At 37.3% G+C, this 21,488-nt stretch overlaps 1 protein-coding gene across 1 annotated transcript in view; it reads left to right on the top strand.

The window, feature by feature from the left end:
* The first annotated feature begins 9,059 nt into the window (after positions 1-9,059).
* nudcd1 (NudC domain containing 1) overlaps positions 9,060-21,488 on the top strand; it is a 42,029-nt gene continuing 29,600 nt past the window's right edge. Inside the window, exons 1-5 of the mRNA XM_079829015.1 lie at positions 9,060-9,306; positions 9,645-9,799; positions 18,433-18,621; positions 19,686-19,875; positions 21,177-21,365. Of these exons, the coding sequence (XP_079685141.1) occupies positions 9,192-9,306; positions 9,645-9,799; positions 18,433-18,621; positions 19,686-19,875; positions 21,177-21,365 (838 nt within the window). The 5' untranslated portion in view covers positions 9,060-9,191. The remainder of the gene's footprint in view (positions 9,307-9,644; positions 9,800-18,432; positions 18,622-19,685; positions 19,876-21,176; positions 21,366-21,488) is intronic.

Genomic DNA, 21,488 nt, shown 5'->3' with positions numbered 1-21,488 from the left:
TTCGGGATCTCGGCAAAGCCCCGAAACGTCTGTTTCGCGTCGGCCATCCCTAATTACCTGTTCATTGTGAATGGGAGACAGGGAGGGGGTGAGTAGCTGGGACGCTCACTTTCTGTTGACCGTTTTCGTACCATATAGTTTTGTATTGTTATTTTGTTTATTTTATGTTTTCTGCTTTATTATCATTACACGACACTTGTCTGCAGTGATGCCAGTAACGCGTTACTCTAATTTGACAACTTTTTCCAGTAACGAGTAATCTAACGCGTTACTATTTCCAAACCAGTAATCAGATTAATGTAACTTATCCAAGTCACTGTGAGTTACTATTTTTGTCATTTTCCTTAGTAAAAATATATATTTTTGCTTTCTTGTTTAGTCTCAGCAGGGTTTTTCCGGCATAGAGAATTACGAGGCGGTCGCCTCCGTCTGTCGACAAAACTCAAGACAGGCAGTCACTTGCTCAGATTAGGCATGTCGTGATAATTAAATAATCATCAGAAATATATATTGTCACATTATCCTTCAGCAATCATTATTAGTATATTATGATTTGCTAGTAGCCTACAAAGTCATCTAAAGCCATTCCATAGCTGAATGTCTTTCCTCCGCTGTAGGTGTCATTGTCCGTTCAGCATTCAAACTGCGCGTCACGTTCGGTTCCAGTCAGCAGCACGGTAAAGCTCACTCCAATATGATATATTACCGTTATAATACTTGATATGTTGATAAAATAATTTATCTTCCTGGAGTTTATCTAGCGATTTCTGAAAGATGTTGTGCTCGCTACCCAGGTGACAACACAGGGACTATTAATTAGCATCACACGCACAATAACCGGAATTTAAAACTGTGAAGAAACAAATAATCAGTGAATGTTTGGACCGATATAGGCTAGTACACTAGGATTTGTGGACTCAACGCTCATCTTCTCTTTATGCCGTGAACTTTTCAATGTGCACTCGCGCTGCACTGCACACTCTGACTCCATGTTGCTTTAAGCGCATCATTCTGCACCCGGGATGCGCATAAGCGCTTTTTTGTCGCTCTGTTTTGAAGCGTTTCATATATTTTCATAGTTTTGTGCACTTAAAGATTATTAAAAAATATATTGTTCTCACGTATCGATCATATATTTGTTGTCCCTTTACAGAGCTGCACATTACGTTTACAATAAAATATAAATCTTGTAATTTTATATTATTTGTGTAGGCCCATATAATTATTTACATTCATATATAAATATAAATTAAAAATTAAATATAAATTGTTTTTCATAAATGTATTTAATAAGAACACAAAGTAATTTGTACCTTTTCATTAACATGTTTAGATTTTATAAAATTAGTCAAAAGATTTTTTTGGAGATACAATTTGATGAGATACATTGTTGACGTTACTGTTAAAAATGCACTTTCCAATAAAGTGTTGGCAAAAACGCTTGTCATTTTTATGTTGAGGCTGCAGAGGTGTTGTCGGCAACTGATGAATGTAACTAATAAAGTCACTTGTTATCTAACTTAGTTACTTTTAAAATCAAGTAATCTGTAAAGTAACTTAGTTACTTTTAAAATCAAGTAATCTGTAAAGTAACTAAGTTACTTTTTCAAAGTAACTGTGGCAACACTGCTTGTCTGTTCCTTTAATTAAACTATCTTAATTTGAAACGAAACACGTCAGAGATGTTAATCCCACTGCTTAGCCTCTCAGCGGCAACTGGCGGCCGCTATAAACAGTGATGTAATCATTCACGTCACCGAAGAGTGCTTGGGTTGAATTCCAGCATGCGTGCAGTTGAATTCTGTTGACAATTATGTGTCGCTCGGTTGCTCTGATTGGTTGTAGGTCTATCCAATTGAGGTATTTCCTGGTTCGGTTGAAACACGTCCCATAATCACAGCCCAGTGGAACAGTATCAGACTCATATTCTGACTAGAACTGAGTAAGACGACGTTAGGCTACTCATTCACTATTCCCTATAGTACCCACTAATATAGTTCACTTGAAGGAGTGAATGAAACTGAGTGAGTGAATTCGGACAGCTGTTGTGTGTACATCGGCTGTACACTCATTATTGCAGTGCAATGTGGGATTGAATGAGTGCACTCAATAACGTCCACTATGATTTCGGACACCACTACAAATGACTGTCCCCCAGGGCGATTTCGGAATCTCTGCTTGTCTCTACTAATGAGCTGATGAGTTAAATCCGGTGTGTCAGATGAGGGAGACCTCCAAAATGTATGGTGGTCCCCAGGAAAAGTTTGAGAAGCACTGCTCTAGTTGGCTGGTCAGCTCAAGACAAAGTAATTGTATGGCCATAACATGGTGTTTTTCAAAGATCATTTACTTCATTACAATGAAGCCAAATTGTTGAGGAAATGGGGGGAAAATACATAACTTAAAGGGTTAGTTCACCCAAAAATGAAAATTCTGTCATTAATTACTCACCCTCATGTCGTTGGACACCCGTAAGACCTCCGTTCATATTCGGAACACAAATGAAGATATTTTAGTTGAAAGCTGATGCTGAGAAAGGCTTCACACAGGCCTCCATTGGCATTCAGTACATTGACACTTCCAAGATCCATGAAAGGCACTTAAAACGTCGTTACAAAGTCTATCTCACCACAGTGGCTCTACAATAATCATACAATGCGACGACAATAGTTTTTGTGCGCAAAAAAAAATCAAAATAACACCTTTATCCAACTTGTTCTAGACTTCCGTGTATGCCTCCACGACGCATGCCCGAGAATATGACGCAGATCCGGCGTTCGGACATATGACCCAGAAGCGATTTGTTTACGAGCAGAGGAAGACGCGCGTGTCTAAGCTGTTGGATTCTACATTGATCGTGCTTTAGGTCTCGGCGTAGTGCTCAAAATGGGGCTTAAGTGTGTATTTCATCGATTCCCGAATACCGGCGCTACGTCATATTCTCGCGCATGCGTCGTGGAGGCACACACGGAAGTCGAGAACAAGTTGGATAAAGGTGTTATTTTGATTTTTTTTTGCGCACAAAAACTATTGTCGTCGCATCGTATGATTATTGTAGAGCCACTGTGGTGAGATAGACTTTGTAACAACGTTTTAAGTGCCTTTCATGGATCTTGGAAGTGTCAATGTACTGAATGCCAATTGAGGCCTGTGTGAAGCCTTTCTCAGCCATCAGCTTTCAACTAAAATATCTTCATTTGTGTTCCGAATATGAACGGAGGTCTTACGGGTGTCCAACGACATGAGGGTGAGTAATTAATGACAGAATTTTCATTTTTGGGTGAACTAACCCTTTAATTTACCATCGGTACACAAATTAAATTGTAAAACCAGATGCCCATAAGACAGCATAAACTAAAACTGCTGAGGCTGTGAAGGTTTTTGATTATATTATTACCCACCAGGGACATTGTACTCAGCGAGTCATTCTTAAAAAGGAAACAAGTCATCAATCAATCATTTGTATGTGTGTTTTTTGAATATTTTTGATTTGATTAAATATGATTTAAAATGTGGTGTTTTTCAGATCAGCTGCTATGGAAGACAAACTGAAATCAGAGTGCAGAGACAAAATCAAAGTAGAGAGTAGTAGGTGTGTTTGAATCTGATATCACCTCTGTTGAAGAGATTTTTGAATCAGGTCTAATGGAGGGAGATTCTCTTAGGTTTGGAAGGAAAATGTTAGCAACATGTCCATTCCAGCTAGGTGGATAATTTCTGTCCTTCCTTTCATGTAAAAATCTTTGTTTGTTTTTTGTCTTTGGTGAAGCTGCAGGGCACTTGTCATAGTCATCCTGGCATTCGCCATTTTGCTTGACTTCTAATTCCCTTAAATCTCTGCAACAGATGTGAAGAGTGCAATTTAGCATAACCACAATATTCACACTAATGGGAAATACTCTAGGTTAAAATAACAACTGTCAACATGCAACATATCAAGCGTAGCATCAGTTCTGGCAGGTCACGTTAGTCAAGCTCGTATCAGCTGACTGTCAGCTGATCACGTCTATCTATAGGAATACGATGTCTATCACATACATATATAAGCTCCTTCAGTATTATCAAAGACGAGGTGTAGCTATGGGTATGGCATTTGCACCCTCTTTTGCAAATTTGTATATGGCCATCTTTGAAGAAAAATATGTTTATTCAAACCATGTTTGATTGTTTTTGCCTTTTAAAAGGTGATGCTAGTACAATTGAATTATTTTTTTTACCAATATTTAAATGACTGTTCTGATCTTTTTGACATTTACTATAGACTATGATCCAAATAAAATTAGCTTTTTGGATTTATGGATAATTCTTGACAATAACTGTTTATATACAGATCTCTTTAAGAAACCAACAGCCCATAACATGCTTTTGAGAGCAGACTCTTACCATCCTTTACCTCTAAAGGATAGCCTTCCCTACAGCCAAATGTGCAGACTAAAAAGAATACTTTGTAGACAGGAGGATTTTAATAAGAATCTTACTGATACAAAAATATTTTTATTGTAGAGAATATAAGGTTAATCAAATTAATTTAGCAGAACAAAAAATTGAAGATTGGTCCCGTTTGGATCTATTAAAGAAAAATGGAAAAAAAGAAAAAAACATTCTCTGTTATGTTTACTAATACACTAAACGTACAGAGCAAATCAAAAAGATAATTAACCAACACTGGCATATTTTGCAATTTGATGCAAGCCTCTCACAGTGTTTAAACTTGTAATTAAAGAGATAATCGGAGATCAGATTTATCTCCTCCACCTACAAAAACTACATTAACACCCATTCCAGAAGATAACTATCGCTGTGGGTCTTGTAATCAGTGTAGCTATACGTATCATTGTAAATCATTTAATTGAAGGTATTTCAGTCGCAGACACTGTAAAATATTTGACAAATACTATTTCCACTATTTCCGGATTAAAAAAGCAGTGATTTACAATAGCAGAAGAGATGCTGGACTTAAAGTACTTATTTTTCATAATACTATAAACACTAAAAGAAATTGGCATAAAAGATGGTTGATAAATACAAATGTGGTATGGGCTTTCTCCTTTAATAATCTTTGATAAAATTGGAGGCCTACCTTTTATTTTAAAATGTAATTGTATTGCTAATAAACTGCCAGTCACATTATCTATTTATATCAGCAGGCTCTTCTTCTGGAAGTTGGGCTACATCCACAATTTTTCAGCACACAGAACTCTTTTGTGGAATAACTCTGATAATGTAATGTTTATATTTGAACCCTTTTGCATTTAATGTTTAGCAATGGCTATAGACACATTCACTATAATTGTTTTCACAGGCTTTTATTTACAGTTGGGGCCCAATGGTTAGAGAGTCAGACTTGTAACCCAAAGGTTGCGGGTTCGAGTCTCAGGTCCGGCAGGAATTGTCGGTGGGGGGAGTGAATTACCAGTGCTCTCCTCCACCCTCAATACCACGACTGAGGTGAGACCCTTGAGCAAGGCACCGAACCCCCAACTATTCCCCGGGAGCCACAGCAATATGGCTGCCCACTGCTCTGGGTGTGTGTTCACGGTGTGTGTGTGTTCACTACTGTGTGTGTGTGCACTTGGATGGGTTAAATGCAGAGCACAAATTCCAAGTATGGGTCACCGTACTTGGCCACACTTCACTTTCACTTTCACATTGTTTTGAGGACAGCATTGCGTAGGATGATAACTTTATTTTATAAATAATGAAAAAATACAGTATATACAGTATTTTACAATCCGATTAATAAAACATAATTGACAGATTAATTGATTATCAAAATAATAATTATGGTAGTTGCATGCAGCCCTAGTTACGACTCACTGATCCTGGGTCTCTTGGTTTGTAAGATGGGTTTAACTTAATTTAAGCTCTAGGTTTCATTTCTTCTGATTTTCTGTCTTAATCTTATTTATGTTACTTGTTCCTTTACCCTGTTATAATAATAAATAAACCTCATTATGCTAGTTTACACTCTGCAGTACAATGACTTTCATGCACCAACCTCTACCTCATTGTGCAATATGTTAGTTATTGTTCTGTTATTGTCTTCAGTTTACAGATGCATTCTATGTGTCTGTCTCCACCTACTGGACTGTTTTAATTTTTATTTTACTTGTCCTAATTTAAAAAAAAAGTTTAGATAGTTTACACAAAATAGTTTACACTCTGTCAAAAAATTTTAATTGGCTACATATCAATCTCGGCCCATCGGGGCTCTGGTTTGAGCTGGTGCTGTGTGTGGAAAGGCTAACTTATATTGCTACGAGCAAGTGGAAATACTTTGATCTGCTATATGAGCCAGACATAAATATCATGTCAACTTGAAATGTAGACCTTACTGTAAAATACATTGTAAAGTGTCTAAAACAAATTTATTTTTTATTTGTATTTATTTATGTACTTATTATTTTATTTATATTTTTATTTCTTTGTTAAAAAAATACATTTTGTTACTATATGCCTAGTTGATGTGTGGTTATAAAACAAGAAAAGGACAATAAACAATTTTTTTTTTTTTTAAGTCTGGCACTGTGTCCAGCTCCTACACAGAGCTGACAGAGGATGTAAACTGTAGTTCATGGTCCACTCTTTTTTCTGTAGGTGATCAGGAAGCTTTCTGCAGTTCCAGTGTCACTCCTGCTCACCCCACAAATCTACACTATCCTAACAATACAATCCAAGCCATGAATGCTGGGATTCAGATAAGTGTAATGTTACTAGTTACCTGTTCACTGTAACCAGGGATGGCACTCAATGTCGTCTAAACTGGGGCGATCTGCCGCCGCATCACTGCTATACCAGCTAATCAACTGACGGCACTCTGTTACACACAACATAGACTTCAGGAACACAAACCAACACACTTATCCTGGGTTTCTACCTCTGAATGTTTGCTATATCTTGTCTGTCGACGGCTCTCTAGGGAAGATCAGTCTACTTTTGAAGGAGATCCTGTGTGTGCGGCTATCAAGGGAAAGCACAGGATGTTGTAGAGTGTCACCCCCACTGACCAAACAGTAGCCGGCCCTGCATGATAGCAGTGCTGATCAAACCACTCAGGAGGGGCGTATTCAAGAGTACCTGATAGACCCAAGAAGACCAGAAACATCCACTGAAAAAGTTCCAGTCCAAACTAATTCTCTTGTTTGATCATCAAAAGTCCACAGACATCCACAGTTTTCCGTCTGTAACCAACCTGTAAAGGATGTGTAGGCTGAGTCCTTTAGCAGCGCTCCACAACCAAAGTCCAGCAGCTTGATGTCATGGGAAGCTGTGGAAATCAGCAGGTTATCTGGCTTGACGTCCCGGTACAGGACTCCGTAGCTCTCACAGTGTTTCAGAGGGGTGATCAGCTGCACCAGCACTTTCTTGGCCAAGCTCTCTTATCCAGACAGCCGTTCTCCTCGCAGAAACTGCAGATCTTGGCAGGGATCTGCGAAGCTCAAACCACTCCACAAGCTGCAGGACGTTGGTGCAGGCGAGAGCCGAATTGACCCGGGTCATCAATGACACCTCCAGCGGCATCAGACCCTGACCTTCCTGCAGGGACAAATGATCCGTTATATCCAGGGTCTGAACTGTAGTACTGTAAGGCTTTGAATATTAACATCTGACCACTCTTGTGGGTTTGCTACTGTCACAATTAAAAACTATATAAGGGTAAAAACATGACAGGCAGACATGATGTAAGCAACACAGCTACAAATACTAACATTGGTACTGGGTGTGCGAATGATCAAGAATTGACAATAGCCAATCGTATTGGTGGCACTGAGGGGACCCCAAATACAATTCTGCTTAGGGCCCCATAAGGACTTGGGCCGGCCCTGTCCAGGGCTGAACGAAATGGATGAAACAGAAACAGATTCACGCTGGAACTTACAACTTTTAGCATCTTTAGGGCCCTGTCTTTAGAGACGTACTTGATGGCAACCTGTAGACGGATAACCACAGTAACTCACACCTGCCTAATTGTGACAGATGACATTTACTGATATTAACATTTGTAAAGGCTGTCTGAACAAAGGAGGGAAGAAAATGTCTTACTGGCAGTCCATCAGACCTGAATATAAATTGGACCCTAAATTAAAGTGTTATCTGATATTTTTATGCATGGTGTATTTTACTATGTAATGGTATATTTTATGTCAGAGAGAGAGAGAGAGAGAGTGTGAGAGTGAGTGTCACGGTGTGGCTGATGTCCCTTAGACATAATCCATTTGAATGATCTAAACAAAATGGAATGAAGAAAATTTGCAAGTAGTCTTGTATTATTCAGTGATTAAGTCATACTTCTTATGATTATTAAGATTATACGGTCCGAATGAACAAAATTTAGTTTGTAATTTAACAGCAGCGCATTGTGCTAGTAGACTTTATCCAAGAGTGATCTCTATTAATCTGTGTTGTATTGTAGTATGTATGTGCACCAAATTTGAATAGTGGTGCATGCAAAAGTTTGTATCTCCAGGAAAATTATACCAACTAAATTAAACTAAAATGACTAAAGTTATAGATAAATAAACATTATTCTCTTGTTTGCAGTGCTGGCAAATGACTTTCAAGATCATTTACAATTCCTTATGTAGCTAACACAGCCACTAAATATCAGTGTTGAAATTGATGAATATTAATCAAATTGTCAGTGTTCATGCAAATATCACCCTTTTAACACAGACAGACAGTATTCTGTTTTGAACCTGAGTAGGCTACCAGTAAAAAGCACATTGAAAAATATCAACAAACAGAACATTATGCTTAATAAATGGGCTACTTCACCAAATGTGAATCCAATCCAGCATGAGTCACAAGTTAAAATACATTGCTAAAAACAGCCTGATTATTTGCATAGCACATTTAATTTGACTTTTTTTTCCCCAGTACACATTTTTTCTTTGAATGGCCAAATAAAAGAAACTCTTTTAGGTGTAAACAAATGAAAAAATAAACAAAAATATTAGTTTTTTTTTTTATTATAATGTATTATTTATAGAGGCTATAAAAGCGAAATTCAAAAAGACTCAATTTCCCAGAATCCCGTGCGATCGGTCCGTCTGAAAACTAGTCCGGGTTTTAGCGAGTGCATTTCAGTTAAAGCTTATTTCCTGTTACTAGCAACGTTACATTTTTGTTTTATTAGAGACCTATGTCCTCGAACTGAATACTGATTCTTTGGAATATAATTTTAATGAAATATGGCTTTACCGAATTGCTCATTGAAGGTAAACAGAGAGTTGTTGGATCCCAGTTTTGAAAGTTACAGGCTTTCACTGGACTCTATTCCTACTTACAATGTTGAACTGGATGCAGGTGAGAAAATGCTTTATTTGACCTGTTATAGTCTGATGTATTCATTGTATAAGTGTTTATTCAATGTAGCGTGACATATTTATAAACCAGGAGGCTTTTGTTTACTACACTGTGAACTGTATTGCTATTATAACAGTCCTTTATAAACCACATAAAGATGCAGCTCTACAACATGTGCATTGCTCTTTATGAACTACTAGATGTGTGCATCTTTGTTATGATCTTAAAGTTAGCCCAAAGCTTTGTTTTGGGCACATGACCTCATAATAGATGTTGTGGGATGCCTTCTACAAGTCTGCTGCTGCTGCATTGGTTATGCGTGTCTTTCTTTCCTTCAGCTGTGGCTGAGGTTAAACTGAAAGACAGTCAGTACACCCTGGACCATGTGAGAGCATTTGGTATGTACAACTACCTCCATATAGACCCCTGGTATGAAGATAGCGTCTACTTTGTGGACAGCAAGGGCCGGGTTCTCAATCTAACAGTCACATTGGTGAGTCTCTTTATGTTATTTCTTCTGAAATATGGATTATAAGGGCCACATATTTTCATTAATTTATATTTCCTCCCAGGAGCACAAAGCTACTGTATTTTCTCTCCCCTAGAATGCATGTGTGGGTCAGAAATGAATACGGTTAGTTCTAATTCTTAAAGGGTTAGTTCAACCCAAAAAATGAAAATTCTGTCATTCATTTCTCACCTTCATGTCGTTACAAACCCATAAGACCTTCATTCATCTTCGGAACACAAATTAAGATATTTTTGATGTAATCCGAGAGCTCTCTGACCCCTCCATAGACAGCAATTTAATTAACACTTTCAAGGTCCAGAAAGGTAGTACAAACATTGTTAAAATCATCTCCGGCGGTTCAACCTTAATTTTATGACGCGACAAAAATAATTTTTGTGCATAAAAAATAAACAAACAAAATAACAACTTTATTCAACAATTTCTTCTAGCCTGTTTCAGACTCTTACGCTATATACGCAGTGTAAACAGTGCAGCACTTCCTAGTTCTACGGCAGAACGACTCGTGCGCATGCGTTGCGGTCCTCACGTGAACAGCGTCGGCCAATGATAAGCCGGCGTTCTGGAAGCGCTACACTGTTTACACTGCGTCAACAGCATAAAGGCCACAACATACTCCGCAAGAACAGAGAAAAAAGTTCTCGGAGCCCTGGTTTGGGAGTTCTCGCAGCTCGTTCTTGACACATCGTCTGAGCAGAACTTTTTTCTTGTGGGTGTCCGAGAACTATTGTGTGATTGATCAGAATTTTCAAGTGGGCGGGGTTAACGCGGAGAAACGGAGATGTTCGGCACCTGCTCTTCTCGTGAAGTATGTAATGTCCAGGCCAGAACGAACTTTGTTCTTGTTCTTGCCACCTCGAGAAAACGAACAAATTTCTTTGTTCTTGCAGAGTATGTTCCAAGCTTTAGAGTCTGACACAGACATGAAGAAATTATTTATTATCTCGGATTTCATCAAAAATATCTTAATTTGTGTTCAGAAGATGAACGAAGGTCTTGCGGGTTTTGGGTGAACTAAACCTTTAATAAATATACTAAGCAGGTAACAGGTCCTTAGAAAACTTCCAAGGAGGCCACAGGATGACTTAAAATTATGTAATTTTATATATTTATTGAAAAATTAAAAGTTAATTAAAATGTGTAAACAGAAATATTATTTCCCTTCAATAACTTATATCAACACTCCCAGTTTCTGTTAATAAAAAAGTTTGAAAACAAGCAATGCTGGCTGTCATAATTACAGCAGAAGAAGAAGCAGAGGAAAAATAGCCAATATGGAGGGCCTTTTGAATATTGTGTTGAAAAATGGGGGTTTTCGCATTTAAAAGGTTGAGAAACACTGTTCTACATACAGTATGGCCCGGTTTCTCAGACAGGGCTTAGATTAAGCCAGGATTAGGCCTTAGTTTAATTAGGACATTTAAGTAGCTTTTATAAACCTGCTTTAGAAAAAAAAAAACATTACTGGTGTGCATCTTGAGACAAAACAATGGCACTGATATATTTTAAGATATGCCTGTTCAAGTTGCTTTCAGGTAAAATTCCTCAAACATGCATTTTAGTCTAGGACTAGCTTTTGTCTGTGAAACCGGGGTAAATGTTTTGAACCAGGGCATATAGCGGGTGCTTCTCAATTTGTAGGCTGTGTCCTAGTAAGGCTGCATATCAGCTGCCACGCCATCAAGAATGTCTCATCCTAGCGTTTAAAGGGTTATTTCGGCCAAAAATGAAAATTCTGTCATTAATTACTCACCCTCATGTCGTTTCAAACCCATAAGACCTTCGTTCATATTCGGAACACAAATTAAGATATTTTTGATCCGAGAGTTCTCTGACCCCTCCATAGACAGCTTTTTAAATAACACGGCATCAACAGCGTAAGAGTCTGCCACAGGCTAGAAGAAATTGTTGAATATATTTTTTTTCATAAAATTAAGGTTGAACCACTGGAGTCACATGGACTATTTTAACAATGTCTTTACTACCTTTCTGGGCCTTGAAAGTGTTAATTATATTGCTGTCTATGGAGGGGTTTGGAACGACACTAGGGTGAGTAATTAACCTTCTCTCTCTCTCTCTCTCTCTCTCTCTCTCTCTCTCTCTCTCTCTCTCTCTGCTTTTTGCCGGTATGTTGACTGTCCCATTAGGGGAAATGGGACTATTGATCTACTTTATGCTAATGTTAAGGATACATACACTGCCATTCCTCTGCCGCCACTGGGGCAGTGGCGTAGGCAGAATTTTTTTTTGTTCGGGCCTGGGCAAAAGTGAGCGGGCACTTTCACACTTGTCACTGTCAACATAAACCAAAACTATAGCTACCTCATGTCCACAATAGACATGTGCCGGTAAACGGTAATACGATATACCGCAATAATGAACATGCACAATATTGTTATCGTGGGCACTTCAAAATACCGTGAATAATTATTTATTACGAATTATTCAGATTTTTAGAAGGAATTTTAAGAATCCTTTACTCATCAACCGTTTAAAATGAAAAACACGTCAAAGAGGAACGCGCACTGATGTAAATTGACCGTGCATGAGCCGAGCACATGGCGGAATGAGGAGACACGCTGAAGTGCACATTCATTCTTCGACAGCAGAGGGCGCTGACGGAACAGCAGAAATGCAGCCGTTTCCCCAGTAATCACATAACATAATACATAATACTTAAAGACTTAAGACTATTCATTTTCAAACTTGCATTTTATATTTTAATCTGGACTAAATGACATGCCCTAGATATTGTTTGAATATGTTCTGACTGTTGTTCAATCACACACTTTACAAGGCTCCAGTATTTAACATTAGTTCCTTCATTAACAAACAGACAATGAAAAATACTTCTAAAGCATGTATTAATCTTAGTTAAATGTACATTTCAGCATACCTATTGTTCTTTATAATTCTTTTGCACTTTAATCTGTTTTAAATATTTGTTTACTTTATACATTTTTGTGTATTGCTTTATTGTATTTAAATGTTTGGTTCTTTTGTTATAAGTAAGTGATTTAACCTTTTATAGTATGACAACACTTTTTTTGCAACTTATTTCAATATCGTGATAATACCGCATACCGTGATAAAAGCTTCAGCAATTAATCGCAACATGAAAATTTGATACCGGCACATGCCTAGTCCACAAACAAAACATGAGCAGCGGTTACAACAAACGTTAGACACTTTATTTTTCACTTTTCAAATATTTTCTTCATTTTTAATTGAAAATAAACGCCTTTCCGATCTGATATGTGATGGGAAAAGGAAGTACAGTGAGTTCGGCAAAAGCCGGATTCGAACCTCACGGCCAAATTGCGTCAACTTTGTGCCACGCACCTTACCCCTACACTATCACGACTGACAGACACTGATGCCGTGTTCCTGGCTTTACAGAATTAACCTGCGCTTGGAATAGAAAAGTCTTACTGTCTTACACCCCGAAAGCTTGTAAAACTGAAACGCAAATCCCAACCATGGAGGAATGGGGATATTCGGGCACTTAGACAGAAATGTCGCCAATGTGAGCGTAAGTGGAAGAAGGATGGACTACAAGTATCCTATGGCATGCTAAAAGACTCACTGCATAATTTTCAAAAGGCTGTCAAGACGGCAAAGATGAGATGTCTATCTGAAATTATTGCCAAAAATTCTTATTGTTCTAGAATTTTATTTTCAACTATTGATTCTGTTTTAAACCCCCCAGTGCAGACATTCCCAGACACTTCCTCCTTAATTTGTGAAAGCTTTCTTAAGCACTTTTTAGATAAAGTTAATAATGCCAAGGCTCAATTCTCTGCAATGACAAATTCTACAACAGATACCATTTTATCAACTACTCACTGGAGTGAATTTGAATTGGTTTCATTGCACACTTGTAAAGAATAGGGCTGTGTATTGCACTGTATTATACACGCAATTGTATGTACCATTTAAGCACAATAACAGGTCGGCTATAAATCAATTAATTGACTGTTTTCAAGAGTTGAAAACGTGGCTATCCAATAATTTTCTGCATCTGAATGAGGAAAAAACACAAATTGTCCTGTTTGGCCCCACCGAAAAAACAGATCTGAGCACTGTTGATTTGGGCTCTCTCACCCCATATCGTTCTTTTGTGGCTAAAGATCTGGGTTTTATTTTAGACAGTGGATTAAAACTGAACAAACAAATAAATTATGTTGTCAGTTCCAGCTTTTACCACCTACGAAGATTAGCGAAAGTTAAACCCTTCCTAAGTAGAAAGAGTTTTGAGATAGTAATTCATGCGTTTATTTCATCACGGCTTGATTACTGCAATTCGCTGTATCACGGGCTGCTGGTCTCGTCTATTCATAGACTTCAACTGGTCCAAAATGCTGCGGCCCGCTTGCTCACGGGCAGTCGAGAAAGGGACCACATTACGCCAATTTTACATTCATTGCACTGGCTACCGATTCAATATCGTATTGAATTTAAAATCGTATTATTTGTCTACAAAGCCACAAACAGTCTTGCTCCTCAATACCTGTCAGATTTGTTTACTGCGCATAATCCACTCAGAGCACTCAGATCACAGACCAGTCACCTATTATGGGTACCCAGATCTAGACTGAGATGCAGGGGGGACAGAGCCCTGGCTCTAGCTGGCCCAAAGTTATGGAACAAACTTCCTTTATCTATCAAAATTGCACCAACAGTATCTGAGTTCAAAAGTCTTTTGAAAACCTATCTGTTTTCTTGTGCATTTAATGTCTTGTGAATGTTTATTTTTTTAATGGGGGGGTGAAGAAGGCCTGTTCTGTGATGGGTGTTGAACTTGACTCCTTAACAACTGTGGCAGAGAGGTCACAGTGACAATGTCCATCACCCACTGCATAGTACCATCTCTAAGCAGAAGAGCCCCTTCAGCAACAGGATGCTATCCCTGTCCTGTTCTACAGACAGACTGAGGACATCTTTTGTTCCTCAGACGATACAACTTTTTAATTCCTCCTTGTGAGCAGGGCATAATATCATTTTTGGCTGCTTGTCTTGTTTATGTTTGTTTTACTGTTTTAATTGTTACTACTGGAAACCCGAATTTCCTTAGTGGATGAATAAAGTATTTATCTATCTTCTCTATCTATCTAATGACAGAAATTTCATTTTTGGGCAAACTACCGGTAACCCTTTATGCTGAGGAGGACAGCCCAGGGGTTTTCAAACTGGGGTCCGGGGACCCCCAGGGGTCCTACAGAAGGTTCTAAGGGGTCCCCAGAGAATTTCAGAGAATAAAAAAACTAAGCAAAAATGGATCAAATCTACCAAACATTCTAAATGTTTCAGTTCTAAATGTCTCTCTCCCTTCTTGCCGTGTACTTTCCAGTATTGTATATGTTTGATTTGTATCTTTCTAGTGAGTTTTTCTCACTTTAGTCCCCTTTATCTCACTCACTGGGGTTGTAAGGCATTATTCTTAATGCAAGCACGTAAGCTGCTTTCATACATTTATTGTGAAAGTTGCTTCTACAAATCATTTTTAATTGAAAATGTTCTTCTTCAGGTTTATACATCCAACATAAAGTATAGCCAATTTAAGTTTGGATATGTTGCATTTATAATGTCACACGTACTATTTATCTAACGGTTTAAAAAAATTTTTTCCCATACATAAAAATATATAGATGGATTTTAGGAAGGGGGTCCCTCATAAAAGGCTCATCGTATTTGGGGGGTCCTTGGCATCATAAAGTTTGAAAACCCCTGCTCTAGCCTACAAACCTCAGAAGGACTGGACTAGGAAAGACGCAGCCTCATTAGGATGCAGCCTCATGCTTCTTTTACCAGCAGAGGGCATTCATGGTTTATATTTGTGTCAGGATAGAAGTTTTCCTTTTGATTTTAAAAATGTTGATCAATCTTGAGCTTACCAGTATCAAAAACTAACTTTCTTATTATCTTGTTTTCCTCATTTGCTTTATTAAAACCTCAGTCATCTTGTAAATAGAAAGCCGTTTATAGTGCTCACAGTGAAATGCCTTTAATCTAGGAATGTGCAGTATTTCCTCATTGGTTATTGGCCAGTATTATTTTTTTATTTTTGGTATTGGATATTTAATTGTGTTTTAGATTACCTTCTCCTAAAAATTATCTTAACTAATTAATTTAGACTGTTAAATGTGCAATTCATGTTCATGTTGTTGTGCCTAAACCCATTCCGCTAGCAGGACGCTGGGCGCTTTTTTTTTCCGTATCACATATTTTAGTAATCATCGAAAATTAGGTATCATTCGAAAGCGAAACTCAAAATTCATCCTGTGAAAACCGTTTTGAAGTTACCATGGAAACAGTACACTAAATTTCATTTAACATAATCTGAGTGTCTTCTTTAAAACAAGACCAACACTGTAAAAAAAAAAAATCAGGTCTCCAATTGAAAAGGTTCTAGTGACCGATCACATCTAAATTTTTCAGTTGGCCAAAATTCACAGAAAATCAATTTGGTCAACTAAAAAATTTAGATGTGATCACCAGTCTCTAGAAAATTTTCAATTGGAGAGCTGATTTTTTTTTTTTTTTACAGTGAACTTATATATTCCTATATTCCAAAGCATTCTTGAATTACATTTAAGTTTTGACAGTGCAATTTCATGTCTATTCTCAAAAAGGGGGGTGACAGTTAAGGGGTAAAGATTATTTTCAGTTTTTTTGTTTGAATTTAAATGAAGGAGTTTGATCTCAGATGTATTAATTTCTCAGAGGAATCAAACTATTTCTTAATAAGATAACATTCACAAATGCATAATTTGATGCAATTCACAAATGCATAATAAGATGAAACGCAGCATCTCAACAGTATGGTTTATTCTGAATCCTATGCTGATGATTTGATTGCAATTTATGTCATTCTTGCTACTGACATGCTGGGTTAAGAAATTACTCAGTATGAAATGTGCCAGTTGCGCTATAATTACAGTTAACATACTGCAATTAACTCTACTTGGGGACTGTTTGTATTCTCTCAAAGGTACTAGCCAGGGGGCATTTTACCTTTGGGAAAGAAGTGAAAACTGAGATGGATATCTCTTAATGCTTGTGTGAAGCTCCATGGCAACCAAAGGCCAATTGCTTTGCTGCCCAATTCTTTGGAAAAATAGCTAGCTTATAGAGAGTGTAATTGATGATTATTAAATTCATTGTAATCCTTTTCAAATTGCTGCCTTTGAAGTTCAGGAACATGCAGACTTGGATGCGTGGCACTTATTAGTTTTATTTCTAAATAGTTTAATTGGCTGATCTCTCATTTGTTTTTGGTCAGATTTTTGGCAAGACATTGACTCTATAAGCCCTTGAAAAGAAAATGATCCTATGAAGATGGTGGATCGTTGTGGTAAACAAAAGTAGTTACTTCACATTAGGGGTTGAATTTGTTTACATGGATTTGCTGCAATGTTGGCTTGCTTGGTGCTTTATTAGTTTAGCTTTAATCATGTGAACCAGACAGTTGACATTCATACCCTTTACAGATTGATCCATTACTGTTTCTACCTAACTGTAATTTGCAAGTATTTCTTTTTGCATTGTGCATGCACCACTATGGCCCTCCAAAATACATACACAGATTTATCATGCTTACAAAAAATGATGATGTCTTTGTGATGATTGTTCTTGAGTCCTTTGTTTGTCCTGAACAACCCATTGTTCTTCAGAAAAATTCTTCAGGTCCTGCAAATTCTTCAGTTTTCCAGCATCTTTTCCATTTTTGAACCCTTTCCAGCAGTGAATATAATTTTGAGATTCATGTTTTCACTCTGAGGACAATTGAGGGACTCAAACTCAACTATTAAAAAAGGTTCAAACATTCACTGAAGCTCCAGAAGGAAACACAATGCATTAAAAGATGTCCAAATTTTTCTTATTTTGTTTAAATATAAAAAAAAATAATAATTTAGTGTACTGCCCTTCAAAAGCAACAGAAGATACTTAAATGTTTCCCGGCAGACAAAAATGAACAATTTACCTTGATCTTCAAATTCAATACGTTTTCATCCCTCACCTTAATGCATTGTGTTTTCCTTCTGGAATGTTTGAACCTTTTTTAGTAGTTGTGTTTGAGTCCCTCAATTGTCCTCAGTGTGAAAAGATGGATCTTAAAATCATACAGTCACTGCTGGAGAGGGTTGAAATATGCAAAAGATGCTGGAAAACTGAAGAATTTGCAGGACCTGGAGGATTTTTCTGAGGAACATTGGGGCTCGAGAAAACTGCCACGCAAAAAAACGAGACACAGTATTAAGAATCAATGGTATGTAATCTTTTGAACGTGGTAATTTGTATAAATTCATCTATGTTTTTTCTTGTGGACTATATGTAAACATTTTATGTAAAATATCCCGGAGCATAAACAGGTGCACTCTGACTAATTCTCGCATGTGACTTGTATTAACAAATTTTGGTCCGTTTAGAAATGTATCCTTGTGAAAGCAAACTGAACCAAGAAGAAATTGCATCATTGTAATAATTTTAGGTCTGAAAATGCCCTTAGACTTCTGTTTCCTATGGTGTAGAGATGGTCTAGGTGTGGTTTTCAGAGACCGCATAATTGACATGTGTCCATCTAATATTTTTTCCAGGACACCGCTTTGGGCAAACCTCGTGAGATGTTCCGTTTTGAATTGGACCCAAGCTTGTGTGAGGGGGACCAATTGTGTACTTCCCTGAGCCTGACCTCTGCGACTTGGGCCGCACTGTCCGATGGAACCGGAAAGTTGACTCTTTTGCGCACCAGCAAGAGGGGAGAGAGTTCACATCTTAAATGGGAGGTGGGGGGAATCAACCTATATTTTTACATTTCTCACTAATCAAATGATTTGTTTTTAAAGGCACAATATGTAAGATTTTTAGATTAAAATATCCAAAAACCACTAGAACAGTGTTATATATTTTGTCGACCTGTGTACTTACACTATCCCAAATGTTTCCAACGATGTTTAAATCTAGAGAAATCAGCTATTTTATCCAGTGTTATGGACCGCGTCCTTGCGACTCCTGTCAATGACGTCATATCCGCGCTACCCTTGATTTCCGTAGAATCCATGGAAACACCAAAGACGCTTTAATATAGTATATGTTTTATTTGACAGGTGAGAAACTGTTTGGATATACATTTATCAACAGAAAACGAATTGTTGTTATACAGCGCAACACGGTTAGTCTTATTGTTTGAATCGCTTGTTTTCTTGATTTACCACGTACCATGTTTTTACCATGCCTCAGAGACAACACTATTTTGTCAAGTGGCTAACATAGCATAATCAGCGAGAGCTTTCTCCATCATACAACATATTTTTAAATTAATTGCATGTCATTTAGCAAGTCGTTTAGTCATCCAGCTTTTATTATGAAATTAATATCGATCTAGATTACTGCAAAGTGCAACAAGTCTCTCATACCAGCCACCGAGCTAATGCACAGAGTAATGTTATAACATACATTTGATTTGAGTGTGTTAAAAGTTATTTAGTATGATTGTTTTAAAAACATCACATCAGGTAAAACATCACTGCGTTAACCCACATGCGCAATGAAAAGAGAGGAAGCGGCCGACTGCAGCATAAGCATAATAATAGCTCTGATAGCGGTGTTTCGCGCAGGTCTCTCTCATTAGCATTCACTCCCAAGGCTCTCGGCCCGCCATGCTTTGAACTACATTTGTTCATTCATGAACATTCTGTCCGAATTTTAAGCAACTTCTAGTGCTGGAAATTACATATAGTGCCTTTAATTGTTGGTTTTAAATTGATTGAGACGGGTTTCATTTACTTACTATTTTCCCTTTGACATCCTTACACATTTACATTTTCCATACTGTTTTTCTTTTTCCCAGCCGATGTTCAGTGAGCGTCTAGGAGAGCCGTTCATCATCGTTCACAGTCTGGCTCACGTGCACTCTCATGTTCATACCGTTGAAGTGCTGCTTCTGAGAGTCCAAAAAGATCCATCAGATACCAAAGGAAGCGGTTTCTCAATCTCACTGGAGTGGATCACTGTGGACAACTCTGTTGGGCAGGGCGAGAGTGAGTGTCTCCCTGTTGTTCAGTTCAAATGATTTCAGCTCTTATTTATGAACAGGGACTGCACTAAAAGCATCTTAATGCAGTTTTAAAATTGTATACTTTTTACAGCAAAATATTGCCATCAGTTAATGTTTAAATTTAAAGCATTTTCATTGTATATAGGGACAGAAATAAACACTACCATTCAAAGGTTTGGGGTTGTAATTATCTTATGCTCACCAAGGCTGCATTTAGTTTATCATAAATGCAATAATATTGTGAAATATTATTACAATTTAAAATAACTTTTCTATTTTAATATATATATATTTACTTCTACGATATAAAGCTGAATTTTCAGTCTCATTACTCCAGTCTTCAGTCACATGTTCCTTCAGAAATCATTCTAATATGCTGATATTTGTTGATCAAGAGACATTTCTTATAATTATCAAAATTGGAAACATATTTTTGTGGAAACGACAATGCATTTTTTTCAGGATTCTGTGATGAATATGAAGTTCAAAATGAATATATAAATGTAATTACACTTTTGATCAATTTGATGAATTCTTTCTAAATAAAAGTATTAATTCCTTTTTAAAAAATCAACCCGAAAAATTTCAAATTGAGAGTTGGAGTGGTCCAAGACACTAGGACTTTTGTCGCACTTGAACCACGAATGCACAAAAAAAATTGACTGGATTCGCAGAGTTTTGTGAAATTTAAAAAAGTAAAAAAGTAACCTCCTTCCCTCACGGGTCAATTTGACCCCAATAGTTATGAATGGAATGTGAGGAATGCTTCAGTACACACAGAAAAATGCTCAAAATTCAAACTAAAACTACCAAAAAATGATTTTATAAATTCTACATTTGTATCTAAATGCATGCTGAAGCGAAACTCACTTTATATTATCTTTTTTTCCCCACAAGGGTCGCAAAGACACCCAATGTAAGATATTTTGTGCTGAATTAAAAGGGTTATGCATAAAATAGTTATTTTGAATTTAAATTGTGAAGAAGAAGAATGTTATTAAATAACTTTATTTATTGATCAAATCTAGTAATTTAAAGGTAAATAAAAAAACTCCCAAAAAATATTATCAAAATGAAATAAAGTAAACTTTATGGACAAAGAAAAAATTAAGTATAATTTTAGGGCTTCGGGTCGTTTTGACCCGCGAGGGAAGGATTTGTTACAAAGTTAATATTTTAATTTATTAAAGATATAATTTTAGGCTGGAGGTGCAGGAAAAATAAAGAAGGAAAAATTATAGAATGTAGAAAAATACAGCTACTAAAGTGCTTTCTTTCTCACAGGTGAGGAGAGGAAATATGGTATGAGGAAGAGGAGAATGATGAAGGGCAAGGCTGTCCCGCACTATGCTGCAGTGGAGCCTCAGGGTAAAGGAGTCGTAGTAGCCTCAGAAAAGCCATTCACTTTTACTGAGGTGGACGGACTTCCGCTTGAAGAACCACCTGCTGAGAATATGGAGGCGGAAAGCTCAGGTGAGAACCAACTTTCATATTGGAATAAACTACATTTAGATCGACAAAACAATCTCCCTTGGCTTTATTTTTTTGTTTTGTTGCTGATTTGAAATAGTCCCAGGAACTTCTAGACTGTACCAT

This window comes from Gobio gobio, assembly GCF_949357685.1.
Source record: "Gobio gobio genome assembly, chromosome: 11".
In the NCBI taxonomy this organism is placed as follows: domain Eukaryota; kingdom Metazoa; phylum Chordata; class Actinopteri; order Cypriniformes; family Gobionidae; genus Gobio; species Gobio gobio.
The sequence above is the reverse complement of the archived record's forward strand: the minus strand, read 5'-3'. Positions and strand labels throughout refer to the sequence as shown.